General features: G+C 41.2%; 2 protein-coding genes across 3 annotated transcripts in view; one reads left to right on the top strand and one right to left on the bottom strand.

Moving 5' to 3' along the window:
• Positions 1-5,049, bottom strand: part of LOC117407649 (myosin-13) — a 9,169-nt gene extending 4,120 nt beyond the window's left edge. The window contains 7 exon segments of the mRNA XM_059018152.1: positions 3,920-4,128; positions 4,130-4,183; positions 4,185-4,200; positions 4,294-4,457; positions 4,493-4,653; positions 4,742-4,885; positions 4,990-5,049. Of these exon segments, the coding sequence (XP_058874135.1) occupies positions 3,920-4,128; positions 4,130-4,183; positions 4,185-4,200; positions 4,294-4,457; positions 4,493-4,653; positions 4,742-4,852 (715 nt within the window). The 5' untranslated portion in view covers positions 4,853-4,885; positions 4,990-5,049.
• A 6,568-nt stretch (positions 5,050-11,617) lies between these two features.
• LOC117407752 (myosin heavy chain, fast skeletal muscle-like) lies at positions 11,618-27,144 on the top strand. Of its 2 annotated transcripts, XM_059017913.1 has the most exons (41): positions 11,618-11,687; positions 12,875-12,924; positions 13,503-13,724; positions 13,829-13,972; positions 14,061-14,217; positions 14,493-14,520; positions 14,606-14,720; positions 14,812-14,904; positions 15,013-15,076; positions 15,170-15,268; positions 15,361-15,464; positions 15,548-15,686; positions 15,951-16,069; positions 16,160-16,309; positions 16,403-16,573; positions 16,666-16,975; positions 17,452-17,522; positions 17,890-17,977; positions 18,390-18,507; positions 18,618-18,741; positions 18,975-19,111; positions 19,510-19,765; positions 20,188-20,430; positions 20,521-20,697; positions 20,786-20,931; positions 21,387-21,477; positions 21,578-21,967; positions 22,081-22,207; positions 22,298-22,416; positions 22,549-22,745; positions 22,829-23,012; positions 23,135-23,300; positions 23,776-23,900; positions 24,003-24,311; positions 24,404-24,607; positions 24,703-24,828; positions 25,377-25,547; positions 25,632-25,736; positions 26,230-26,325; positions 26,436-26,570; positions 27,025-27,144. In XM_059017913.1, the coding sequence occupies exons 3-41, from the start codon at positions 13,521-13,523 to the stop codon at positions 27,043-27,045; spliced, it is 5,823 nt and encodes a 1,940-aa protein (XP_058873896.1). In that variant the 5' UTR covers positions 11,618-11,687; positions 12,875-12,924; positions 13,503-13,520; the 3' UTR covers positions 27,046-27,144. The 2 variants fall into 2 exon arrangements, with proteins under 2 accessions (XP_058873896.1, XP_058873897.1); XM_059017914.1 differs by lacking the exons at positions 12,875-12,924; positions 13,503-13,724 and having other exon boundaries at positions 11,675-11,687.
• The last annotated feature ends 91 nt before the right edge of the window (positions 27,145-27,235 follow it).

Here is a 27,235-nt window from a genome sequence, read left to right on the forward strand (position 1 = left end):
CGTGAGGTTCTTACATGCCTGACTGATTCTGTTTACCTTCCTCAAGAGAGGTCATTATGTGGAATTACTTTCTGTGATTTCTGACTACGACAGCGTGTTATTAAGCAATTGTAAGCAAAAGCAGCAATCTAGTCCAGCGGTTCTCAAACTATGCCGTTCTCAAACAGCTGTCAAGGGAGGCGCGAGCTGTGTGTCCTTTTTTTTTTTTTGGAGGGGTTGAATGATTTGAAAAAAGTTACAAATTCTTACATATTTTAAATGTTTTATATTTAAAAATAACTCAAATAAAATAACGCAAAAAGCCTTTGTTTAACGTGTTAATGTTCCTTAGCAACTGTGATACTTCACACGTACGTTGCGTGGTTCCCCCCCTCCCCACCCCTACCTTAGACTGTACTGTGGTGTGGAGATTTTGAGCCCTTCGATTGAAATAACAAGAAGGGCATAAGTGTACGCTGAGTTATATAAAACACATTTTGGTATATTTTTTTTGGGGGGGGGGAGGTTCTATTTGTTTGGTTTTTGTCTTTTTGCTTTTTATCTATATGCAAGTAGATTTTATGAGGCCATATTGCACGGTGTAGGGAGGGTAGTTACTGTTTTACACTGTTTGAGAGGGAGGGATTTCTAGTGTGGTAGTACGCTGTGCTTAACCTGACGGGCTGTAGGGGGTGCTATGGTACAGAAGATGGGGTTGGTTACACTGTAGATTTATAGAGTTTTGGTTGGACGCCGGCTTATGTGAATCAATAAAGCATTGTAAAATGGACTTTTGGTGTGTGTGATATAACGATTTTGTCAATCGAGTTACATTGGGATTTATGATGCAGTGGCCAAATGGCCGTTGTCCATATTGTCAATGATCTGTTCTACAATCGCTTGTCAACAGCCACAGTATCCTCGGGTACCTCTAACAAGTTTCAGAACGACTTCATCTCGTGTTCTTGCAGATGCAACACAAGCAGTAGTAGAGGAAGCCAGCTCCGTAGCTGTGAAGTTCACGGTAGATGACACCCCCGGTGTTGGAAACGCAGCTCCGCTGTCGTGTTTACAGGTATGTGACGGACAGTGGCCAGACAGAACGGTTGTTCTGCGAAAATGTGTTGCATTTACTAAAATAAAAACAATAATAAAAAATGCTTTTTAAAAAAGACCAAATTCCTATTAGCCTTATTTATTTTTAGACCGATTGCAAAACAAGAGGAAACACGAATTCTACAGTCATATTGTCGGTGTAGATTCCTGCTGACGTTTTGAAAAACATTGTGAAGCAGAGATCTTGTAGAATGACAGGATTCATGACTCAGAGAGTGTTGAAATCTGCTGTATAAAGGCGGAAGTCCCTTTTAATTGTATGTTGTTTTGATAGCAGTTGAAAAATATTAATATTTAATTGATTTTCAATAAATAACATTACATTTATAAATAGTAACTTCGTTGGTATTGCAATTTCTGTTTAAATAAACAGTATCTAATATATAACCCCATGGACATTAGAGAAACTGTCTGAATCGTGTTTGGTGTTACTCTCTAATATATACTGAGCATCAAAAGAAACTTATCACTTATATTTGGATAAAATTTACTAGATGTGATCAAAAAATGACAAACTCTGTTTTAGAGCAGGTGCAGTGACTTTTTATTGTGCTGATTAACAACTGACATCACGAAGATGCTGCAGAATGATCTGTGGATCTCGGGCAGGTGTTGTGACTCTTGATCTCCCGGTTCGTGGCCTGTGATTGACAGAGTGTGTCTGGTTATATCGTCTCACCAGGTTTGAAATCGCTGGCTGTGAGCACCCAAGACGGCGAGCCACGCTGCCCTAGTCCAGCCTCCAACATGCCGATCGCACGAGGACGCTGCTCTCCGGACAGACGTTTTTTTCTTTGATTTCTTTATTGCTTTTACTCGAGCTTGCAATTCAACACCTGAAATCACTCCATATCCAGCGTCCAGTCAACTGTCTCACTAATTAGGTGATAAGCTGCTTTAGTCATAGTCACTCAAGCGTGTCGTGGTCAAGGATGAATGATCGAGTGATTAAAAAGAAACAAAAAACATTTAGATACCTTCTTTTTTCGAAAATAAATGTTATAACAGTGATTATTTTGATGCTTGGTATATATATGTATGTATGTGTGTGTATGGACCCGGCTGATTTACCATTCACAGAGAAGAAACAGCTGCTTGGGTTTGTGTGGGTCGCTGTGCTGCACTCTAAAGTAGAGCAGCCATGAAATTCATCTCATACATGTCTTATGTCGATTATGTCTTCCTTGGTGGGCGAATTGGACAGTAGGGGTCGCCACACTGCACTGAGGTGAACTACCCAGCCAGTTTCCTCCCTCTGTCTGGTTCAAAACCCAGTATATCACTTCAGCTCGGTCACAGCGGAATTGGAACCGACATGGCGTGACGTACCCTGCACTCTAAAAGCAGTACCTTTTCTAGCCACTAGAGGGGGTTATCTCCAATTTATAACAGCTATGAGATATTTCTGTACATACGTCTCTCAAATTAATTAGAATTTTTACATTTTAAACAATTAAAAAAAAACAATTTGGTGGGTAAACATAGTAATCATGTGACAAAAAAAATCACAATTACATTATGAAACCTGCTGAATAACGTTTCGTTAACATATTGAATTACCCAACAGAGAACTGAGTTTATCAGCCACTGAAACCAAACACAACATCGTGTTTACGACTCCTGGGGCCGGTTGTACTAAAGGGATCAAAAAACAGGATCGGATCCGGGCTCACTGGAGCCGGATCATAAAAAGGCATTGTACTAAGCAGATCAGGATCAAGCTCCACTGATCCGAAATCTTGATCCGATCCTGTAGCTGCGCAGCCGTAACCAGAGAAACTGACCAATGAGAAGCGAATATGCGCGGCGCAGAGATTGAAGATTCTGAATGTCAGAAAATGAAGTGCGTTTAATTTAAACGACATGAATCAGAAGCAACTACCGTACGTGTATAATTTAAAACTTCAGCGATTCTATAAAAACAGATCGAGTATATTAGCTGCAGCGTCGGTTCAAGGCAAATTATCAACACATTTTAAGCAAATGTAATCAAGTGCTGACAGACAGCTGCAACTGGAAAATGTCGCGGACTTGGGGAGATTGAGGCTGTAAAAGGTAAACTTAAGTTATTGAGAAAAAAGGAATTTGGGGGGGGGGGGGGATGATATGTACTTAAAAAAACTACAACGTCAAATCGAATTATTTATTTAATTGTAATCGATACCATGAGAACGCCAGTATGACTTTGTCAACACAGAAAACGTAAAAATATTATTTATGAAACCTCATTACACAGTTAGGTCTATTTTTTCTGTAGCTATACGGTGAAAACAGAAATGTCAGCTATAGCTAAACACAAACTAATATTGTACGAAGTTTTTTTTTTCTAATTGATATTATCTTAATACAGCGCTGTTACAGCTACTTTTAAATGCATTGTTGCTTAATGTTTTCTAAAACGTTAAATCATGTCTGTTTAAATCTGTTTAGTTCCACAATTTTTCAAAAGTGGGATCAAGTTCTGATCCTGCTTAAAAGCAAGATCAGGATTGAGCTCAGATTGAGCTCTGATCCGTTTAGTACAAAGCAACTAGGATCAAGATCAACATATGAGCCCGGATCCGGGATCGGATCCCTTTAGTACAACCAGCCCCAGGTAATGTTGGATGTGTAAACTGGTTGTAATCGATAGAATAGCTTAGTAGGAGATTTGCATGTCTTGAAAAACAATGCATGTTCATCTAATGTCTGATTCTCAACAGTAATGCAAAAGCAATGGCGCTATCTCTGCATGATTTCTGCAGGCTCTCACAATAGCGTCTCGCAAGGCTGCCTTTCATGTCTTGTTAGCTGCTTATACGAGAGGTGCTTGTAAATCAGTTACCTTCAGTGCCGTCTGGTTCAGCCTGCTCCTCACGCTGCTTCTGCTTGAACTTCATGTTACCGTAGTGCATCACCGCACCAGTGATTTTGTAGATGCCCAATTTCTCTTCATTGTTGAACCCAAGAATGTCAATGGCAGACTGGATAGCAAAAACAACATGAGGCGCATCAACACCAAAAAGGGTAACAAAATCATTAAAGGAAGCTAATCATGATCTGATAGAAGATATGGTAGCTCCTTTCTTCTTTCAGCTGAAACGTGACTGGATTTTTCCAGCAAGTCTGTGATGAATAAGTATTGCAGTCAGAATTGTAAATGTCTTTAAACAAGACACAGATGGAAAAGAGATACTACAGCAGAAAAAATAAACTTACAGGTCTCAATGTCAGCGGAGGCCAGTTTTCCTGTGGCTCCGAAGTGAATTCTGATAAATTTACCCTGAATGAAAATAAAATGAAATCATGTCACGTTGGTGTTCACAGTCTTTCCTGCACCAGATTCTCCACTGAGTAAAAGAGAAAAGATTTCTGGAGAGGTTCTTTTTATAATAATATAGGTTTGATTTCTTACTACCTACCAGTAAGCATGAACTGATAGGCATTGTCAGAGACAGAGAAGATGTGTGGGGGAGCCTCCATACGCTTCTTGCCTCTGTATGCATCAACACAAGACTGGTCGTACACTGGAAGCCACTTGTATGGATTCACAGTAGCACAAAACAGCCCGGAGTAAGTCTGAAATTGTGAACATATGAAATGCAGTTGAGTCATAATAAAAATAACCTTTTCAATGTGTTCATTTACTCGGTGCAAACACACTCACGTAGATCATCCATGCTGCAAAACGCTCTTTGAGGTTATACAGCACAGTGGCTTCATTGAGGTGGGTCATCATGGCCATGTCCTCAATCTTATCGTACTTGGGGGGGTTCATGGGCAAGACATCGTCCTCTTTAACAGTGACGGTCTGAAAAGGAAAGTTAGTTAGCAGCGGCAAAGCAGCGTGGAAGTGGTTCTTGTGAACAGCGAAACAGCGTTCAACAGCAACGCAACTTCTAAGCTGTGACTTACTTCCCCAGCTTCAGTTATCAGGTGCAAAGCGCAGTGTGTTTTATTAAATCATAGCGTGAAGTGGACAGGAGCTACAAGCACAGCACACAGTGTGGTGCAGTTACACTGTGCACCTTTCCTGACATACATCTATCACTTACAACTGACCAATTCAGTGCGTTTATGCTTCAAGCAGACCTCGTAAAGGCTAGAAACTGATTTTGTGCTGCTTGTAGATTTTAACATGGATCAGTTTTACATGGATTTGCAGCACAGTTGAGAAAGCAGAAAGTGTTTTAGAAAGTTGTTTTTCTTTTAGCGACATGGGAAGTGTGTGCTTACTCACTAAGGGGAAGAGCTTCTACATTAATCTCCACACTACAAGTTATACCGTTCTCAAATAAAAGATTCCCAGTCTATTCCGTAGCTTCCTAAAACACCTTCACTTGAAGACTCAGTCCTGCTGTTAAATACAAACAGAAAGACACTCCTAGAGTATTCTTTGGACTGTGTGACTCCCCCTGCACACTGTGCCACAGTGCCTTTGTTAAAAAATAATAGTAGATAACTAAAAACACACAATGCTTACAGTAGAAAGGCACGGAGTTAGAATGCGGAAGCCTCAGCACCAATAAAGCTGCCTGAACGGCAATACATCACGCGGAGGACGTCTCTTATTTATCATAAGAGAGAAGTCATCTCGTGCAAGAGGCTTCCGGCCGCACAAACGCCCCAAACGATCTGTGCACTAAACCAAAGTGAAACAGCACAGCCTCAACACTGCTCAACAGATACAGACAGTTACCCTCCAGACACTTACCAGAGTATGGATGTTCTAGCACCGGTGCTGAAGGCTCGCTCGGGCTCTGCTTTTATCAGGAGCTTTTCTGCCACTCCAGCAAAACTGCCAGCTGTATTTGGTCATGTAGCTTTGTAATTGCATTATAGATATCAGTTCCACTTTGTCAGGAGGCTAGCATATGGCATTCCATAATCTATTACTAACATGTGCTGATGTTGTATAACTAGTCACAGTGCCTACTGTTATCTTGCTGTCAGCAAACTCAATGTATAGACTTTGAATGTGATTTGATAGACTGGTCAGATTGGATCAAACTGCAACTAAAATCTGCAGGACTGTGGCTGCCATACAACTCCTGCAGACCTTCACTGTAACCATGGGCTCTTAATTTTGTTTCCCATTATGATTTTGTACACTGATTGGTTTCTTTCTTTTTACACATTGATGTTAATACAACTTAACCAGGGTATTTGAGCAGTTTTCCCCCATGTGTCTTTCTGTCTAGGTATGCATTGTAAAACACAGAGATGTATGGTAAAGCTTATTAAAAACAAATAGCATGGTATTACTTTTATAAGGGGTCCTAAAAACAATGTATTAAAAACGACGCTGCGGTTATGAGGAGGACGTGATCCAAATGCCTTTTTGAAATATTCACTTGCATATTCGTTTGCTTCCCTTCACTGTTTTACTCCCACCACACTCGATTAACGTGAATGTCAGATTATTCAGTCTCAGCTGTTCCATATTTGACCTGATTGGATGTTTGCATTAGCTCCAGTTTTGAAAACGAGCATTGCTCACAGCGTTAGTTACTTGGCTTGTTAATGGCCTGAAAATAGATTGTTGTTTCAGTTAAATCAGTCAAAAGCAGGAGCCGCAAAGGGCTTTGCGAGTAGAAGAAATGAACCTGCCCCTGTTGAAAATCGAAACGTTAAGTGGCAATAAATAAATAAATAAAAATGACATTGAAATGATATGCAGCTCTGTGTATCTGACCCCAAACCCTCACTGTGTAAATGGACCTGTCCGATTCCACACAGGGGAGCTGTGCTCTGTATTCCTGCAGGGATGAAATTGTAACCAGCTACACTTACAAATAGTTATTATTAAAATGATTACACAGTTTACATTCAAAATATTCTGTAACTGTCCATCATCAACAAGACAGAAATAAAAATAATAATTCTGTGTCTTCCTGAAACCCGCTCCTCAGAGGAAAGCTGAATCATGCAATGTTTTTCTATCTGTGTCTCTCTGTCATTTTTAAACATGTCCCGAGTCTGGGAGCCCTTCAGTTTAATATCCTGAAACGTACTGCAGGTTAATCCCCTGCCTCTGCCTCTGCCCCTTCCCGTCTGTCAGACTCTGCCGCTGCTTGGGAATCCACACATTGTAAAAACCTCCATAGTTTGCCATTTCTGAATGGATTTCCTGACCCCCCCACCCTCTCCCCTGTTCTTCTGGAGCGCAAGGAGAAGCTTTGACAGCTTGCTGGGCTCTTCCTGTAATTAGTGTGTTTTTGGCAGTGGAAGCAAGGAGCTCCCTGTGGTGAAGCACAGCCTGGATCCAAGATGTCAGCCCTTCCTGAATGATATACTGTTGTGCTTATAGCGGCCAAAACTACCAACGCGTAAAACCTGTCACATTCCACATAGCAGTTCACGATGCAGAGATAAGCCTCTTCATTCCTACAGGCATGACAAGCATGAGAGTCTGAACAGCTGGCTCTGAATCAACAGCATAGTGTGTGTGTGTGTGTGTGTGTGTGTGTGTGTGCGTGCAGGTTTTGCATTATGTAGAATGTTTGGATTGAGACAATACAAAAAATATAATACAACAAAACCTACATGAACATAATTTAGATATTTCATTTAACATCATGTAATCAAATAAACTATCACATGATATCTTCAAAATAAGTCTACCTAGTTGTACAGTAGTATTTTATATTAGATTTCTGAATTGTCACATTTTTTCAATTTGTGTGTTTTCCGTTAAGTAGATGGAAAACTACAAAGCGGTGTGTAATTCAATATGTTAACATTACATTATTCAACAGCTTTCATTCCACTTTATGAAGCAAGTTAATTCTATAGGGGGATGCAAAACTTTTGGGCATACCTGTAGATATGAATCCCTTTAAATGCATCTATCAACCCCAACACATATACCAATGACAGACAGCTAGAACTGAAGAGCAGCTCCTGAACTCAGACCAAAGCCCCCTAACACACACTTACATTAAAAACACAGTAATCATTAATTGCAACAAGAAGCTCTTAAGGAACGATGACAGACAGCCAGCAGAAGAGGAGAATGAAACATGAAGCCGCAGTATTTTTATCAGCGGATAGCTTTCATCGGGATTGGTGTGTTCAGCATTTCTTTACAGAGTTTGAAATGATATGCAGCTCTGTGTATGGGAGCCAAAACTCTCACTGTGTAAATTGACCTGTCAGATTCCACACAGGGGTCCACGATGCAGGGATAAAATGGCTTGGACAAATTAAGTGCTGTGATTGGCTTAACAAGATCACATGACCGTGCTGCATGAATATTGTCTTACCGTACGGCTATGACATCACAGACCAACTTACTTACCTGATCTATTAATATTACTACACTTTAACAGTAACAATTATCTAAACAGTGTTTCTGTAGGTAAAACTGTCACCATACAACTGAAACAGCATTTAAAATCAGTCGACAGTCTGTTTTTTCATCTATGTCACTAAGAAAGAAAATTGGCAAATATCCTGTGGTATTTAAGGCCATTGCACACTGGATCTGATAACGCATCAGAATTTAACGTGCGTCTAAACAGAAAAAAAAACCCGATCACGCGCATTCCCCATCTATCTGATCCGATTTGATGTGCGTTAAAAATGACACTGACCAATGAAAAACGACTGGGAAGACACATGGGTTCTGATTGTGTGTGCCTCCAAACAGAAATCCAACAAAGATTACAAAGACTTTGTTAAAAAAAGAGCACATATGTAAAGACATTGCCGTGGACTTGGGCATGAATGACATGTATTATAAAACATGAAAACGGGGGGTTTGTGCAGTACAGGTTATTACAGGTTATTGCAAGCATATACTTTTTATTTCAATTGTAGTCGAGGAAGTAAACAAACAACTAACCTGGAGACACACATGAGAGAAAGAAGCATGAAAGGGGTGAGCGGTCAGAAAAGAGGGGCAGGACATGAAAGGGATGGAAAGTATGTTCGGTGGCTCATTGCTAGCTTCCTAACTATGTATATATATAAAAAATTAATATTGGCCATATGGTTCCTGATGCTATGACAACCGTGTTGTGTGATATCATGTTTTTTTTAATGTATTGCGTAACAACATTATTGTAGTCTAGTAGAAAGGTAATAATTAGCAAGCGTTTTCCATCCACATTTGCTGATCATTAAGTTTATATTACATTTAACATTTGTGTCAAAGTTATGTAAAATTTAACAGAATTGTATTTCTTTTTATTAAAACACTGAAACTTGGTGTATTTACTACAAAGCCTCCACTGCACACCAGCGCTCTGAAGCGCAATATTAAACGCATCTAGTGTGCAATGGATTGACGGACGACTTTTTCGGATGACTAAATGACCGAGCGGATCCAGTGTGCAAAGGCCTTACGTCAGAGAACGGAACAAAGAAAACTCTGAGGTAAGCAGCAGCAGTAACACTTTATTCAAAAGCCATCTGAGAAATCACCACGCAATCTCACTCAGCACGTTTTATATATATATATATATATATATATATATATATATATATATATATATGCATCTACTAATAAAGTATAAAACTGAGTAGCGAGTATGCAATGTTTAAATGAGACACAACAGATATGTGATGTCATTGCTGATGTCATTGATGATGTCATATGTGATCAAGTGTGACAGCAAACCTTCACATAAGGGTGCAGAGTCAAGGTTGCCTGGCTAACTTAACTTTGATTTCCTAAACTTTTGCAACAAAACCTTAACGTTACTTTAATGAAGTACGTTTTCGCCACTGAATATATATATATATATATATATTGTGGGCGTGTGGGTGCACACAGACCAAGCAGACAGTAGTTTCCAATCCAAGTTGGTTTATTAAACTTCACAAAAACACAAAAAATAAACTTGCTCGCTTACTTCACAACAGAAAATACCACCCTAGTTGTGAGATGCAATGTAAAGAAAATAAACAGTTCAAACAGGATTTGTATAACCAAAAAAAAACCAACCAAAATGTAAACTAACTGGACAGTTCCCCACATCCAGTTAGATTACTTGGTTCCAGGGTTTTACCAGGTTGGTTGTTGGCTTCAGTTTGTCTCCAGCTTGTAAAAACCAGCGGCATCTATTTCACAGTTGCTGTATTCCCTTCCAACAGCGAAAGGAAAGAAGGTGTTAGTTGCAAAGGCAGTTCTTTTAGCTTCTGTTTTATATTGACGGTCCGTCTATGTTGTGGATAACCTCACGCTGCTCCCTGGTTAGAAGCCAAAAAACTTGACTGGCTGTGAAGGCTTTCTTTTATAGGGTGCTGCATCATCTGGTAATGGGACGGTTACAGGCTACAGGTGCGGGCAATTTATGCTAATGGGAATTAACCAAGATACATCCTTGGTCCCCTACCTAACCACACCTGCAGCCTGTTTACCCGTTAACTCCTTGACGTCATGGCAGGCAAGTATGCTGACCACAGGTCTATCATTGTATTATCTGCCACACCTGTGGGCTTGTTCCTAGCCTGCCATGAACGCCTCCTGCTGGTGAATCTGTGAGCTGGCTCACTATATATATATATATATATATATATATATATATATATATATATATATAGACAAATCTTAAGATTCACTGGTATATGTCTGAAGTAAACATGATAACGCGTTACTTCAGACGTTTCCCTGCAACAGCTGGCCCTGCTTTAGTGTGAAACTCATTTCTGCTTTTCATTATTGCTCTGCATTGTCTTAATGGGGAAGCTGCTGCACAATTCTATCATCTTCAGCAAATCCTCGAGTCTCCACACTGACGGGGTCTATATCTGCGCTCGCTGCTGACTCTGCAGTGTTCGATGCAGCACACCAGTTAGAGAAGAAATCTAAAATTGTTGTTTTTCTTTTCGACGTGACTCGAAACGTCGGCTCCGTACTTTAGCAGCAAAGTCTACATTTGTGTGTGTGTGTTTTTATTTTTTGTGGAGGCGGCACAGTTCACAAACACACTGTTATCAGCTTGCCATGGTAACCTCTTCAATTCTCGATTGCTTTTTTTATTTAAATTCTCTAAGTTTTTGTTGTCAAGACCCTTATTATAAACTTTTCTTAAGGTTTTCGCGGCGAGGTGTGTTAAAATGTATATAAAAAAAAACCCATAGTAAACTGCAATAAATGTATAGTATAACTGTGGAAAAAGCATGGAGGGGAAACTGCTAAAATACCTTGGTAGCATTGTATGAAAATCAAGATATAAATGTGTAAAAAGAAAGAAACCAATCAGTGTGCAAAATCATAATGGGAAACACAATTCAGACTCCCCGGTTACAGTGAAGGTCTGCAGGAGTTGTATGGCAGCCACAGTCCTGCAGACTTTAGTTGCAGTTTGATCCAATCTGACCAGTCTATCAAATCACATTCAAAGTCTATACATTGAGTTTGCTGACAGCAAGACAACATTAGGCACTGTAACTAGTTATACAACATCAGCACATGTCACTAATAGATTATGGAATGCCATATGCTAGCCTCCTGACAAAGTGGAACTGATATCTATAATGCAATATAGGAGCAAAGCTACATGACCAAATACAGCTGGCAGTTTTGCTGGAGTGGCAGAAAAGCTCCTGATAAAAGCAGAGCCCGAGCGAGCCTCCAGCACTGGTCCTAGAACATCCATACTCTGGTAAGTGTCTGGAGGGTAACTGTCTGTATCTGTTGAGCAGTGTTGAGGCTGTGCTGTTTCACTTTGGTTTAGTGCACAGATCGTTTGGGGTGTTTGTGCGGCCTGAAGCCTCTTGCACGAGATGACTTCTCTCTTATGAAAAATAAGAGACGTCCTCCGCGTGACGTATTGCCGTTCAGGCAGCTTTTTTGGTGCTGAGGCTTCCACATTCTAACTCCGTGCCTTTCTACTGTAAGCATTGTGCGTTTTTAGCGATGTTCTGTAACGAGAGCGATGGAAATGTTGCTTCATTCTGTGTGTGTTTAATGCTAGCTAGCTGTGCTGGTGTCAATAGCAACGATGAAACATATCTGCAGCACAGTAAAGAGTGAGTCAGATTAATCAGCTTTTCTATTGTACTTGTCCACTGATGTCGTTTTAAGTAGTAATGGAAGCGGCTGCATTGCAGTCTACTTTCAAGGCAGGGTGTGCAGGGGGAGTCACACAGTCAGGGGAGCGCAGGTGTGGCGTGCAGGGGGAGTCACACAGTCAGGGGAGCGCAGGGGTCCCCGAGTGTCTCCTCTGGTAAAGGCATGGCTGTGTAGTGTGCAGGGTGAGACACACAGTCAGGGGAGCGCAGGGGTCCCTGAGGGTCTCCTCTGGTAAAGGCACTATCACATGGTTTGCGGGGGAAGTCACACAGTCACAGGAGTATGACTCCCCTGCACACCACCCTGTGTCTTCAGATCTTCATTGGGATTCCACAAGGAGCCTCACATTGGTTCTGGCGCTCTAGTGAGTTAGGAGGCAAACCTGACAGAAACTGCTGAGGTCAAGCAGCGCCGGTAGAGCTGGTCTTTGTCCCCCAGGGGCAGATAGCTCACTGGCATCCACTCTCAAACTCCTGGCTGTAAAGAGAGGCGATTGGCTTGGGGATCAGAGGATATTTACTGACCTTCAGTCCTCCTGAGCTTTTGTGAGGAATTGCTGCAGTGAGGGGACATAATTGGACAGGGATGGACAATTAGGGAGTGAAATGTGATAAAATAATTGCACACTCTAAATTTTAAACCATTTCCAACCCATTCAGAAACATCTCCCTAACAATCAGGAGTCAGTATCAGCTATTAAATGCTTCCATTGCGCAGCATATGAGTCCAGCATGCCCTGCACAGAAATCACACGTATCTTCTTCATTTTGTTTGCAGTGTCGCCAATTCAAAAACCTTCCAGATTCCGGGATTTCTTGCTGAGGAAGGTAAGAATTATTTGTGATTCTTTTCTATTTGTATTTAACAGCAGGACTGAGTCTTTAAGTGAAGGTGTTTTAGGAAGCTACGGAACAGACTGGGAATCTTTTATTTAAGTATGTTATAACTTGTAGTGTGGAGATTAATGTAGAAGCTCTTCCCCTTAGTGAGTAAGCACACACTTCCCATGTCGCTAAAAGAAAAACAACTTTCTAAAACACTTTCTGCTTTCTCAACTGTGCTGCAAATCCCTGTAAAACTGATCCATGTTAAAATCTACAAGCAGCACAAAATCAGTTTCTAGCCTTTACGAGGTCTGCTTGAAGCATGAACACACTGAGTTCAGTTGTAAGTGATAGATGTATGTCAGGAAAGGTGCACAGTGTAACTGCACCACACTGTGTGCTGTGCTTGTAGCTCCTGTCCACTTCACGCTATGATTTAATAAAACACACTGCGTTTTGCACCTGATAATGGACCTGCTTGGGTTACAAACTGTGTATTCTGCATCTTTTCCGCTGTGAGCCTCTGTCCTGTATATTGATAATCTACATGTTTCGTTCACTGTGTGCATCACTTGTTCCAGCTGCAGTAATCTGCCATCATGAGTACGGACGCAGAGATGGAGATTTACGGGGCGGCGGCCATATACCTCCGGAAGCCCGAGAGGGAAAGAATTGAGTCGCAAAGCAGACCTTTCGACGCTAAAACCGCCTGTTTCGTGCCACACGCCACAGAGCTCTACGTCAAAGGCGTCATCCAGAGCAAAGAAGGGGGCAAAGCCACCGTCAAAACTGAAGCTGGGGAAGTAAGTCACAGCTTAGAAGTTGCGTTGCTGTTGAACGCTGTTTCGCTGTTCACAAGAACCACTTCCAAGCTGCTTTGCCGCTGCTAACTAACTTTCCTTTTCAGACCGTCACTGTTAAAGAGGACGATGTCTTGCCCATGAACCCCCCCAAGTACGATAAGATTGAGGACATGGCCATGATGACCCACCTCAATGAAGCCACTGTGCTGTATAACCTCAAAGAGCGTTTTGCAGCATGGATGATCTACGTGAGTGTGTTTGCACCGAGTAAATGAACACATTGAAAAGGTCCTTTTTATTATGACTCAACTGCATTTCATATGTTCACAATTTCAGACTTACTCCGGGCTGTTTTGCGCTACTGTGAATCCATACAAGTGGCTTCCAGTGTACGACCAGTCTTGTGTTGATGCATACAGAGGCAAGAAGCGTATGGAGGCTCCCCCACACATCTTCTCTGTCTCTGACAATGCCTATCAGTTCATGCTTACTGGTAGGTATTTCAAAATCAAGCCTATTATTTTTTTCTGGGGTAAATCCATTCAGCTCCTTCCATTTGTTTTTATATCTCATGCTTTTTGGTGTGGTAATGGATCTCATATTTCACAAACGCAATGAGTTATGAAGAGCATTTAATGCCAATATTGTGAAAGAAATGAAAATCTGATTTAGTGTGACCCCACATTGGATCTGTTGCTCATTAGTATCAGTTAAACTAAATAATAACTAAGAAACAATCTTTGATCAAATTCTTAATTCTGTTTACAGATCGTGAAAACCAGTCCGTCCTGATCACGTAAGTATGGATACAATTACAAACATTATTAAAACATAAACCTCTCCAGAAATATCATCTTAACATGTTTTTCTCTTTTACTCAGTGGAGAATCTGGTGCAGGAAAGACTGTGAACACCAAACGTGTCATCCAGTACTTTGCGACAATCGCAGTGGCTGGTGGTGACAAGAAGAAAGAGGCGGCTCCTGGAAAAATCCAGGTTGGAAACTATTGTAATTGACATTAAATAGTATGGAGCATTCAACTGGTTCCAGTTCCATTAACTAACCCTAGGCTTGTGTCTTATACAGGGAACCCTGGAGGATCAGATTATTTCAGCTAACCCTCTCCTGGAAGCTTTTGGTAATGCCAAAACTGTGAGAAATGACAACTCGTCTCGCTTTGTAAGTGACAACGCTTTTGTTTCCATTATATTACTGCACGTTTGGAATTTCTTAAACCATTAACAGTGTATTAGCATACTGACGTGATTTCATTTTATTTTCATTCAGGGTAAATTTATCAGAATTCACTTCGGAGCCACAGGAAAACTGGCCTCCGCTGACATTGAGACCTGTAAGTTTCTTTTTTCTGCTGTAGTATCTCTTTTCCATCTGTGTCTTGTTTAAAGACATTTACAATTCTGACTGTAATACTTATTCATCACAGACTTGCTGGAAAAATCCAGAGTCACGTTTCAGCTGAAAGAAGAAAGGAGCTACCATATCTTCTATCAGATCATGACCAACCACAAGCCAGAGCTTATTGGTAGGTGAAACTAAATCACTCTGTTAACAGGTTGATTGATGTCTCTGTGCTGAAATATTCTACTATGCGTTTGTTGCTATTCTTCCTTCCAGACATGCTTCTCATTACCACCAACCCCTATGATTTCCCTATGATCAGTCAAGGGCAGATCACCGTCGCCAGCATTGACGACAAAGAGGAGTTAATGGCCACAGACGTAAGTTCCATTGATTAGCTTCCTTTAATGATTTTGTTACCCTTTTTGGTGTTGATGCGCCTCATGTTGTTTTTGCTATCCAGTCTGCCATTGACATTCTTGGGTTCAACAATGAAGAGAAATTGGGCATCTACAAAATCACTGGTGCGGTGATGCACTACGGTAACATGAAGTTCAAGCAGAAGCAGCGTGAGGAGCAGGCTGAACCAGACGGCACTGAAGGTAACTGATTTACAAGCACCTCTCGTATAAGCAGCTAACAAGACATGAAAGGCAGCCTTGCGAGACGCTATTGTGAGAGCCTGCAGAAATCATGCAGAGATAGCGCCATTGCTTTTGCATTACTGTTGAGAATCAGACATTAGATGAACATGCATTGTTTCTCAAGACATGCAAATCTCCTACTAAGCTATTCTATCGATTACAACCAGTTTACACATCCAAGATTACCAGGAGTCGTAAACAAGATGTTGTGTTTGGTTTCAGTGGCTGACAAAGTCAGTTATCTGTTGGGACTGAACTCCGCCGACTTGCTGAAAGCCTTGTGCTACCCGAGAGTGAAAGTGGGGAATGAGTATGTGACCAAGGGGCAGACTGTCCCCCAGGTAATGTGTTTGCTCTAGACCTCCACGAACATTGCACACAATTCAACTGAATTATAGTTTCATTTAACACAACCTCTATTATCTCATTAGGTCAATAACGCTGTTGGCGCTCTGTCCAAATCTGTCTATGAGAAACTGTTCTTGTGGATGGTTATACGTATCAACGAGATGTTGGCTACAAAGCAGCCAAGACAATTCTACATTGGAGTCCTGGATATTGCAGGATTCGAGATCTTTGATGTAAGTTGGAGGATTTCTGTATCGTCATTTCCGTACTACACACAGCGTTATTTATTGTTGGGATTTCATATATATTTTTTTGTATATATTTAGTTCAACAGCTTGGAGCAGCTGTGCATCAACTTCACCAATGAAAAACTGCAACAGTTCTTCAATCATACCATGTTTGTACTGGAACAAGAAGAGTACAAGAAAGAAGGGATCATTTGGGAGTTCATTGACTTCGGTATGGACTTGGCTGCTTGCATTGAGCTTATTGAAAAGGTACGTCAGTGACGCTGTTAATAAATTCAACGCTCTCGTCACTGTCTCTGTTGTTTTTCTCTTTCTAAAATTCACATCTTTGTTTCCACTAGCCAATGGGCATCTTCTCCATCCTTGAAGAGGAGTGCATGTTCCCCAAGGCCTCAGACACTTCCTTCAAGAACAAGCTGTACGACCAGCACCTTGGCAAGAACAACGCCTTCCAGAAACCGAAACCGGGCAAAGGCAAAGTTGAGGCCCACTTCTCCCTGGTGCACTATGCTGGCACTGTGGACTACAACGTCGGCGGCTGGCTGGACAAGAACAAGGACCCACTGAACGAAACTGTATTGGGGCTGTACGTGAAATCATCCGTGAAGCTCCTGGCCTTCCTTTATGCCAGTAGCGCAGCACCAGCCGCAGGTAAGGTTGTAAGGGTGTGGAAGCAACTATAATCATCGTCTCTATTTACTTTAGTTAAATCATGCTATTAATGATACTTGACAACAGTGAGTAAGTTTAATTCAAACTTATTTATTAAGCTTACATTATTGAAGGATTAGCATTCGAAGATTATTAGTAATACAGAAATAAACAGTTATTGCGATTGTGGGGTAGATGTAAGTATAGGCAAAGTGCAAATAAATTGTCGCACTTGCAGAGTTTGGAGTACAGAGAGCAGTAGTCGCTGTATGACGTTTGTGGAGCACGAAAATACAAACCAAAAAAAAATATGTCAGAGGAATGGCAGCAAAGTTCTCTTGACGCATAGAAAAGAAAAGTTTCCAATGGTTTTCATTTTATACACACATTGCTATTGAGGGTTAAGGGAGGGGTTCAACCTGCTTCATACTGATTGTACGTCACCTGTCTGAGGTTTTGCTCTTTTGCATTTAAAGATGCTGGAGGCGCGAAGAAGGGTGGCAAGAAGAAGGGCGGCTCCTTCCAGACTGTGTCTGGACTCTTCAGGGTATGTGTTCCTGCTTCACCTTTTTGTACTCCGCTTGCATCAAATGCATTTGCTAGTTTTGCAACATATTTGGTCAGTTTATGGCGATGGTACGGTGATACAGCAGTAAATATGTCAGCGTCCTGGATCTTTGAAAACACTCCATGTGAAAGTTCATTGGCATTGATTGGTACTCAATTGTAGAGGTGAGAGAAGGGCAGCTTGTCCTGCTTTGAAGTCAACACATTAATAAATAGATGTGCTTTGATTTATTTAATACCTGACGATGAATACTGGGAGAATCCGAGTATCGCCCTGAATCTGTACTACGTGTCGTTTATGAATTGAAAAATGTGAAATCAATCTTCCAATGTTCATCATGCTACAGGAGAATCTGAACAAACTGATGTCCAACTTGAGGAGCACTCACCCTCACTTTGTGCGCTGCTTGATTCCCAACGAGTCAAAGACTCCAGGTACTTATGATGTTATAGCGCGTGAGACTCTTCATTTTGATGCTCATTCCTGACACATGTCTAACTGCAATCACAGGTATTTCGGGCTGTGTTCAAAGGTTTGAAGGTTTGTTCGCTAGTCAGCAATTCAAAAGGTAATTTTAAACCTTCGAAAGTTCATCAGACGGTATTTGGAACAATAACAAGACACAAGACAAGTATTTTATTTATTCAGCCGATAATCATGATTATCGTGTTAATTGACAGCCGATAATCGAGAACAGAAAATTGCTTTATCGTCTAACACTTCCATATATGCATGAGTATCACAAACAACATCAATTACGTGTACATAAATGACGTGGCTTTTTATTTGTATTTAAATTATAAAAACATGATTACTGTTCTATATAACATGTACCCTTCTTTACAGCCCTTATGGAAAATCATTTGGTTATCCACCAGCTGAGATGTAACGGTGTGCTGGAAGGTATCAGAATTTGTACAAAGGGATTCCCAAGCAGAATCTTGTATGGTGACTTCAAGCAAAGGTATCAACACCTCAGAGTTTCCCTCTCATGAATGCTTTTTCATTCTTTTACATTTCTCTGTGCAGCTATTCAAAGTGTATAATGACATGTATTCACTATTTCTGACATAGATACAAAGTATTAAATGCAAGTGTCATCCCTGATGGTCAGTTCATGGACAATAAGAAAGCATCAGAGAAGCTTTTGGGATCCATTGATATAAATCACGACGAGTATAAATTTGGGCACACCAAGGTTAGTCTACATAAATATGTCTTTAAAATTAGCATCACCTTGAAAATGTTATTGAACAGTAAAAATGAATTTAAATGCTAATGTAAACCACATTATACTTATGAAAGTCAATCATTTTCAAGATAGAGACTCTTTGTTTATTGTTACATGATTAAGTGAACTCTGTTCCCCTAGTCTAATGGTGTGCCATGCGAAGACAAAAGCCTATTTTACCGTGAATCTCTTGAATTCAGGTGTTCTTTAAAGCTGGTCTGCTGGGTGTACTTGAGGAGATGCGAGATGAAAAGTTAGCCAAACTCGTGACCATCACGCAGGCTCTGGCTCGTGGCTTCCTGATGAGAAAGGAATTCGTAAAGATGATGGAAAGAAGGTGATAAAGAAATACCAAACCATCTGAAGCGACTTTAATATACTGCAATAGCTAAAAGATGTCATTTTTATAAATCTAACACACAAGTTATACTGCTATATATGTTATACAGTTCACTTCATGTGGTTTTAATGTCATGTTTCTGCTCTGTACTTTTAATCAATATTCATATTTCATAAACATTTCATAAACTTTGTTTAATGTTGCTATGGATAAAATGCAAAAAGACTTTGAGATTTGATTCCCCAGCACATTGTGATTTTTTTTTTAGAAATATATATTATAGTTATGGAAACGTTTCAAGATTCACATATAAGATTGTTCCGCTATTGTGAGTTAAATAGATTTTTATAAAAAGGATCATATATAATTTGTGTTCTTTTGTTCATGTATTATAGGGAAGCTCTTTTCACCATCCAGTACAACATTCGTTCATTCATGAATGTGAAACACTGGCCGTGGATGAAGCTCTACTTCAAGATCAAGCCACTCCTGAAGAGCGCCGAATCCGAAAAGGAAATGGCCAACATGAAGGAAGAATTCGAAAAGTGCAAAGAAAATCTGGCCAAGTCAGAAGCAAAATGCAAGTCACTGGAGGAGAAAATGGTTTCTGTGGTGCAGGAAAAGAATGACCTGCTGCTTCAAGTCCAGTCGGTACGTATCCATTCTTCATTACTATGGCTTATTGTCCTTTCAATTGCTTTATCTCATGTGGTGGACACTGCCTAGACGTGAGAGATTCATGATTCATGATTCTTTTTGCCATATTTCTGTACCGCCTCCTTCTGGACCAAACCAGCATATAAAATGAATAAACCAGAGCAAGGACCCATTTCCACTGGGGTTACGTGATCATTTCAGAAACACCACCAACACAAATCTAATGCAAAACCCTGAAAGCATATTGTTATTGAACTACAGCATCTCAAAGACATTCCTAGGGACTCATTAATAATAAGTGAGCTTTCAAATATTCTGGTCATTTCCCCCCTCATGCAGAAAGTGTCGACTTTATTGGATAAACATTTCAATCCCTGTACGTTTATTAAAATTATACTTTTACAATGCGTTTGCAGGAAGGTGAAAGCCTCTCTGATGCTGAAGAAAGATGCGAGGCGCTTATCAAAAGCAAGATCCAGCTCGAGGCAAAACTTAAAGAGACAACGGAGAGACTGGAAGATGAGGAGGAAATGAACTCTGAGCTGACTGCCAAGAAGAGGAAACTGGAAGACGAGTGCTCTGAGCTCAAGAAGGACATCGACGACCTCGAGCTCACACTGGCCAAAGTGGAGAAGGAGAAGCACGCCACAGAAAATAAGGTGAGGATTTTAACAAGAGACATGCAATTACTTATTAAAAAACTGAACACAAACAAATCCATTGGTTTTGTTTCTAACCCTTTTATATAGGTTAAAAACCTTACTGAAGAAATGGCTACTCAGGATGAAAGTCTTGCAAAATTAATCAAGGAAAAGAAAGCCCTCCAAGAGGCACACCAACAGACCCTTGATGACCTGCAAGCAGAGGAGGACAAAGTCAACACTCTGACCAAAGCAAAGACTAAGCTGGAACAACAAGTGGACGATGTGAGTGAAGCAGACCAAGCAGACTTTCAAGGGGTTTAACTTCATCAAATACAATCATATCATATCATTGGCTTTTCCTTTTGTGTAGCTTGAAGGTTCACTGGAGCAAGAAAAGAAACTCCGTATGGACCTTGAGAGAGCCAAGAGAAAGCTTGAGGGAGATCTGAAGCTAGCCCAGGAATCCATAATGGATCTGGAAAACGACAAGCAGCAATCAGATGAGAAGATAAAGAAGTAAGACTACTATATAGAAAGAAATGTAGATTGAAATGTGTAGATTTAACAAGCAAACAAAATAACTAAATGAACATAAGGATCTAAGTTGGAGACAATACTGGGACTAATTTGGCCCCCCTTTGATTCACAAAACCAGATATTAATAATGCAGGTCATGTTATATAAGAACATAAGACAATTTAGGAAAAAGAGAAAACTATTCAGTCCACCAAAGATTGTATGGTTCCTAGCAGCAGGTTGATCTCCAAAACGTTGATCAAGTCGGGTCTTAAAGGGTGGTTCAGCATTAGCTACAGTATGTGTTCATGTTAGAAAAAATGTATTCTTGCCAGAGGTGGGATTTGAACTCCTCAATAGGAGACTGCAACCTGAATACAGCGCCTACGACCGCTAGACTGTACTTTTACTACTGTGGCTCAATTCATTCCATATCAATTCTTTGAACTTTCCAGGAAGGACTTTGAAACAAGCCAGCTGCTTAGCAAAATTGAGGATGAACAAGCTGTGGGTGCTCAACTTCAAAAGAAGATTAAGGAGCTCCAGGTATTGTGGGGAAATCAAACTCTTTGAATTCACAGAAAATAACTGATCACAGATGTTTGATTCCAGCTGAGAAATGTTTCCATTTTGTTCCATTTTCTAGGCGCGCATCGAAGAGCTTGAAGAAGAAATCGAAGCCGAACGAGCTGCTCGGGCAAAGATTGAAAAGCAAAGAGCTGATCTTTCCAGGGAACTTGAAGAGATCAGTGAAAGGCTTGAGGAAGCTGGTGGTGCAACTTCAGCTCAGATTGAAATGAACAAGAAACGTGAAGCTGAGTTTCAGAAGCTCAGACGTGACCTGGAGGAGTCCACTCTGCAGCATGAAGCTACTGCAGCTGCTCTTCGCAAAAAGCAAGCCGACAGCGTGGCGGAACTGGGAGAACAAATCGACAACCTCCAGCGTGTGAAACAGAAGCTCGAGAAGGAAAAGAGTGAATTGAAAATGGAACTCGATGACCTCTCCAGCAACATGGAATCTGTAGCCAAAACCAAGGTACAGTGAACAGCGGATGTATGTATGCATGTATGTGTGTGTGTGTGTCTTCTCAGGACAAGCCTATAGGATTGTGTTCATGTACACTAATCCTTTTCATCTTTTAACTAAAGGCTAACCTGGAAAAGATGTGCCGTTCTCTGGAGGACCAGCACAGTGAGATTAAGACCAAGAACGACGAGAACGTGCGTCAGATCAATGACATCAGTGGGCAAAAAGCACGACTTCTGACAGAGAACGGTAAGCCGGTACCTGCTGCCTGATGCAATTGAATTGACAGCACAGTAGAAGAAAGAGCGTCCTTGAAAACTCTCAATGCCTCTGTTTCAGGTGAATTCTCTCGCCAGCTGGAAGAGAAGGAAGCTTTAGTTTCTCAGCTGACGAGGGGCAAACAGGCTTTCACTCAGCAAATTGAGGAGCTCAAGAGGCAGCTGGAGGAAGAATCAAAAGTAATACTGCCATTATTATTATTATTATTATTATTATTATTATTATTATTATTATTATTATTATTTATTTCTAAATAAGTCGTCTTTGGCATTGCATGTTTTTTATTATAATATTCTTGTCATTCTTTAAAGGCCAAGAGTGCCCTGGCTCATAGTGTGCAATCTGCCCGCCATGACTGTGACCTGCTTCGTGAGCAATTTGAGGAGGAGCAGGAAGCCAAGGCTGAGCTGCAGCGTGCAATGTCCAAGGCTAACAGTGAGGTGGCTCAGTGGAGAACCAAATACGAAACTGATGCTATCCAGCGCACGGAGGAGCTTGAAGAAGCAAAGTAAATAACCACGCTTTACTTCACATACATTTCAGTGCGTTCATTCTCTGCTCCCTTTTCTAAACACAAACACTCATTCCCAGGAAAAAGCTGGTACAGCGCCTTCAAGATGCTGAAGAACACATTGAGGCTGTGAACTCAAAGTCTGCCTCTCTGGAGAAAACCAAACAGAGGCTCCAGGGTGAAGTGGAAGATCTCATGGTTGACGTAGAAAGAGCAAATGCACAAGCCTCTGCTCTCGACAAGAAGCAGAGAAACTTTGACAAGGTACGCAAAAGATGGCTGTTCAAAAACCTAATACAGGGCATCTGGTAGAAATATTGCTGTCTGGCTCAAAGTTAGTAACAAAGAGACATCTTGGTGTATATTTATGAGCTGTATTGTTTCAGGTTCTTGCTGAGTGGAAGCAGAAGTTTGAAGAAGGCCAGGCAGAGCTGGAAGCTGCACAGAAAGAGGCTCGCTCTCTCGGCACTGAGCTCTTCAAATTGAAGAACTCCTATGAAGAATCTTTGGACCACCTGGAAACCCTTAAGCGGGAGAACAAGAACTTACAGCGTGAGTCCCTTCAGCTTCAACACCCTGTTCACACTCAGATACGGGTTCATTCACTCATCTCGTGCTCACATTGGTTTTGTAAAGTCAACCATTTCGTCCGGTCACTGTAAATGTTTCTGACACCAAGGGTCAACGATAGAATTGGGCAGAAATGTGGCAAATGTAATGTAAACAAATGTAAAATTTTATATGCCAGTATTAAAAATGTATAGCACTAATTATAATACAATCTCTGTGTGATACACTGCAGTGAGAGCCAACGACAAGGTAAAAGTGGAAGAAACCAAGTGAAGTAGACAAAAGTGTCTTCTTCAGTGCACTAATGCAATTCTGGCTGTGCATTCTGAATCATGGAGGAGCAACATTTGAATCTGTTGTCTCTAAGCCTGCAGTGGGATGCTGTGAATGAAAAGCGCCCGGTTATTGTTGCATTCCAATTCTAACCATGTTTCTCATCTTCTTCTTCGTCTTGTAGAGGAGATCTCTGATCTGACTGAACAGATTGGTGAGGGTGGGAAGGCTATTCATGAGCTGGAGAAGTCAAAGAAGCAGGCTGAAACTGAAAAGTCAGAAATTCAAACCGCCTTGGAGGAGGCAGAGGTAATTCTTTAGAAACACACACCTTCTCATCTCCATGGCCATTATCTCTATACTATGTTAAGTTTCATCTCTATCTTTCTCTTTGAATCTTTAATAAAACAGGCTACACTGGAGCACGAGGAGTCCAAGATTCTCCGTGTCCAGCTGGAGCTGAACCAGGTGAAATCTGAGGTTGACAGAAAGATCGCAGAGAAAGACGAGGAGCTGGAACAGCTGAAGAGAAACAGTCAGAGAGTGGTGGACTCCATGCAGAGCACTCTCGACTCTGAAGTTAGGAGCCGCAACGATGCCCTGAGAGTGAAGAAGAAGATGGAGGGAGACCTGAATGAAATGGAAATTCAGCTGAGTCACGCCAACCGCCAAGCAGCTGAATCTCAGAAACAACTGAGGAACGTCCAAGGACAACTCAAGGTAGGGAGACTTTCTTTTGAGGGCTAGTGTCACACATTTCACTTGTGAACAGATCTTCCTAATTGTCTTACTGGTTTTTATTTTCTATCCAGGATGCCCAACTGCACCTTGACGATGCTGTCCGAGGACAGGAAGACACGAAGGAACAGCTCGCCATGGTGGAACGCAGGAACACCCTGATGCAGGCTGAAATTGAAGAGATGAGGGCTGCCCTGGAACAGATAGAGAGAGGCCGCAAAGTGGCTGAACAGGAGCTCATTGACGCCAGCGAGCGTGTGCAGCTGCTGCACACCCAGGTCCGAAGGAATTCCTGTGGTGGTGTTGTTTTTTATTCTTGTTTTAAATGATGTTTATGAGCTTTTGGGAGCTGACAGTCTTTACCTTGTTACAGAACACCAGTCTCATCAACACCAAGAAGAAGCTCGAGTCTGATGTTAGCCAGCTGCAGAGCGAAGTAGATGACACCATCCAGGAAGCAAGAAACGCAGAAGAAAAAGCCAAGAAAGCCATTACTGACGTGAGTCTTTTTTATGGGTAATGATAGATGCTATTGGATTGGGGGCTGTGTGTTTAAACACCTGTTACTTAACATTCACCTTGCAAGCTGTGGAGGTTTCGCTTGCTCCAGTTCAAAGCCTACATTCAAACCAATGTGGTGTGCAGGGATGAGGCTGTCCACCACTGAGCAATTGATGTTCAATCAGTTCAGCATTAACGGCCAACCGCAAGAGACAGTTAGGTGTCCCAACTTAAATACGAGGCCACTTAAACAATGACAAGGACATTTTCTACAGTTCATGACAGCTGCACAGGACATTAATGCTATTATATGAATGAAAAGATTTTTAAATGTTTTTAGTTTCCGTACTTGATAATTTAGGCTGCTTGACATTTATGAGTTTCACGATTCTAAAGTCCTCTTAGCTTTTAGATGCCATCTACCTGTGGGATAATTACCGCTCTACTCAGAACCTGTCTGGCTGAGACATGCCGTGAGGCTCACAGTTACAATTTCCCCATTTCTATTGCTGCTCCAGCTCTAAATGTCTTCCCTTCAACTACCAGGCTGCCATGATGGCAGAGGAGCTCAAGAAGGAGCAGGACACCAGCTCTCACCTGGAGAGGATGAAGAAGAACCTGGAACAGACAGTGAAGGACCTGACCCACCGTCTGGATGAGGCTGAGCAGCTGGCCATGAAGGGTGGAAAGAAACAGCTCCAGAAACTGGAGACCAGGGTGAGCTGAACATCTGGAGAAGTACTTTGCAGGTCCAAACTTGGGTGACTATTTGGAATAACTTGGAATGCTTTGACTTTCCAGGTGCGCGAGCTGGAGAACGAGCTTGAAGCTGAGCAGAGACGTGGCATCGATGCGGTTAAAGGAGTCCGCAAATACGAGAGAAGAGTCAAGGAGCTCAGCTACCAGGTACAGTGAAGGCTTCAGCATTGCAGCATTGGGCTTAGACATTGAAAACATATTGGGGGTTATTGAAGGTACAGAGAAGGGCAACTAGACTGATCCCAGGACTTAATGGAATGGGTGATGAGGACAAGTGTAAAGAATGAAATCTCTTCAGGTGAAGAAGTAAGAGCTAAAACTCTGGGATCATAAGGAAGGGACGAGCCTTGTTGGGTCAAATGGACTCTTCTCGCTCCCAAACTGTCCTTATGTTTTTATAATGTTACATTTTCATAAACCCCTTTTCCTTGTTAGGTTCTTGAAAATTACAATAAAAAGAAACAGCAAGTTATCACCTAAAAAGTATGGAATTTATTTTTTTGTCCAACAGAAAATGAATATATTGCTGCCTGTATAATTTATGAATATATTGAGTCTGATCGCTCTGAATGTGCTCTATTGCAGCGTTAAATTTAGTAATTGGTCACGTGAGTTATTATTGTGATTTATTTCATCGCAGGGTGAAGAAGACAAGAAGAATGTGGCCAGACTCCAGGATCTGGTTGATAAGCTGCAGCTGAAAGTGAAGGCTTACAAGAGGCAGGCTGAGGAAGCTGTACGTGACCCTTGAGATCTGAAACACCATGTTTTCTGAAGCACCGCTTTTCTTTCACTCTTGTATTGGAACCTATTTATGTAACCCTGTGTCTCGTGCTTCCCTTTCAGGAGGAACAAGCCAACACCCACCTGGCTAAGTTCAGGAAGGTGCAGCATGAGCTTGAGGAGTCTGAGGAGCGCGCTGATATCGCTGAGTCCCAGGTCAACAAGCTGAGGACCAAGAGCCGCGAGCTGGGAGCCAAGGTGACTTAAAAGATGAAATCCAGCACAGTTCCCTTTACTGCAAGGCATTTGAACTGGTCTCAGTTAAGCATTTGCCAGGAGAGCATTGGTGTTCCTCCTGAGCAACGCTCTGATCTTTGTGAAAGCATTTTACTGATTTTAAGGAACTTCAGTGCAGTGATAGAGATTTTGGACAGGATTTCAGAAGCAGCGTTATATATTTCTAATTACAAATGTTGGACAATATAGTAACATATCTCTCATATTCTATACTAGAGGTAGATCTTATTAATGCTTCGGTATGTGTATTAATTCAATGTAGTGTTTTGTTTTAAATGTTGGTGAGATAAAGCAGGGTGGTCTGTTTTATTTTCAAGCATGATTATTTTTTTTTTAAACAGTTAAAGAGTAAAGCTGTGTTTGTCTCACAGTGTGCACAGTGACTAATCGTGAATTCATTTCTTTGTTTCTAAAGGGAAAGGAAGCCGAAGAATAGAGGAATCGACGACTTGAACCAGAGATTCATATAATATGAAATCTGCTAAATAGTCACTGTAGAATTATTGAAAAATAAATAGACTTCATTTGCATCCTCTCCCTGTGTCTTGGTGTTTTTCATCTTTCCTGACAATGCTAGTCTTAACACTGATGTAAAACATCCAGAGGTACCATAACTTGATCATAAT

The sequence above is a fragment of the Acipenser ruthenus genome, chromosome 58, assembly GCF_902713425.1.
Source record: "Acipenser ruthenus chromosome 58, fAciRut3.2 maternal haplotype, whole genome shotgun sequence".
NCBI classification, from domain to species: Eukaryota; Metazoa; Chordata; class Actinopteri; order Acipenseriformes; family Acipenseridae; genus Acipenser; species Acipenser ruthenus.

Excerpts from the sequence above, each read along its gene's own strand:
- LOC117407752 (XM_059017913.1), top strand. The coding sequence starts at position 13,521 with ATGAGTACGGACGCAGAGATGGAGATTTACGGGGCGGCGGCCATATAC. Across the intron at positions 14,905-15,012 it reads ATGACAACTCGTCTCGCTTT|GGTAAATTTATCAGAATTCA; the intron begins GTAAGTGACAAC and ends ATTTTCATTCAG. Across the intron at positions 25,548-25,631 it reads TCCAGAAACTGGAGACCAGG|GTGCGCGAGCTGGAGAACGA; the intron begins GTGAGCTGAACA and ends TTGACTTTCCAG.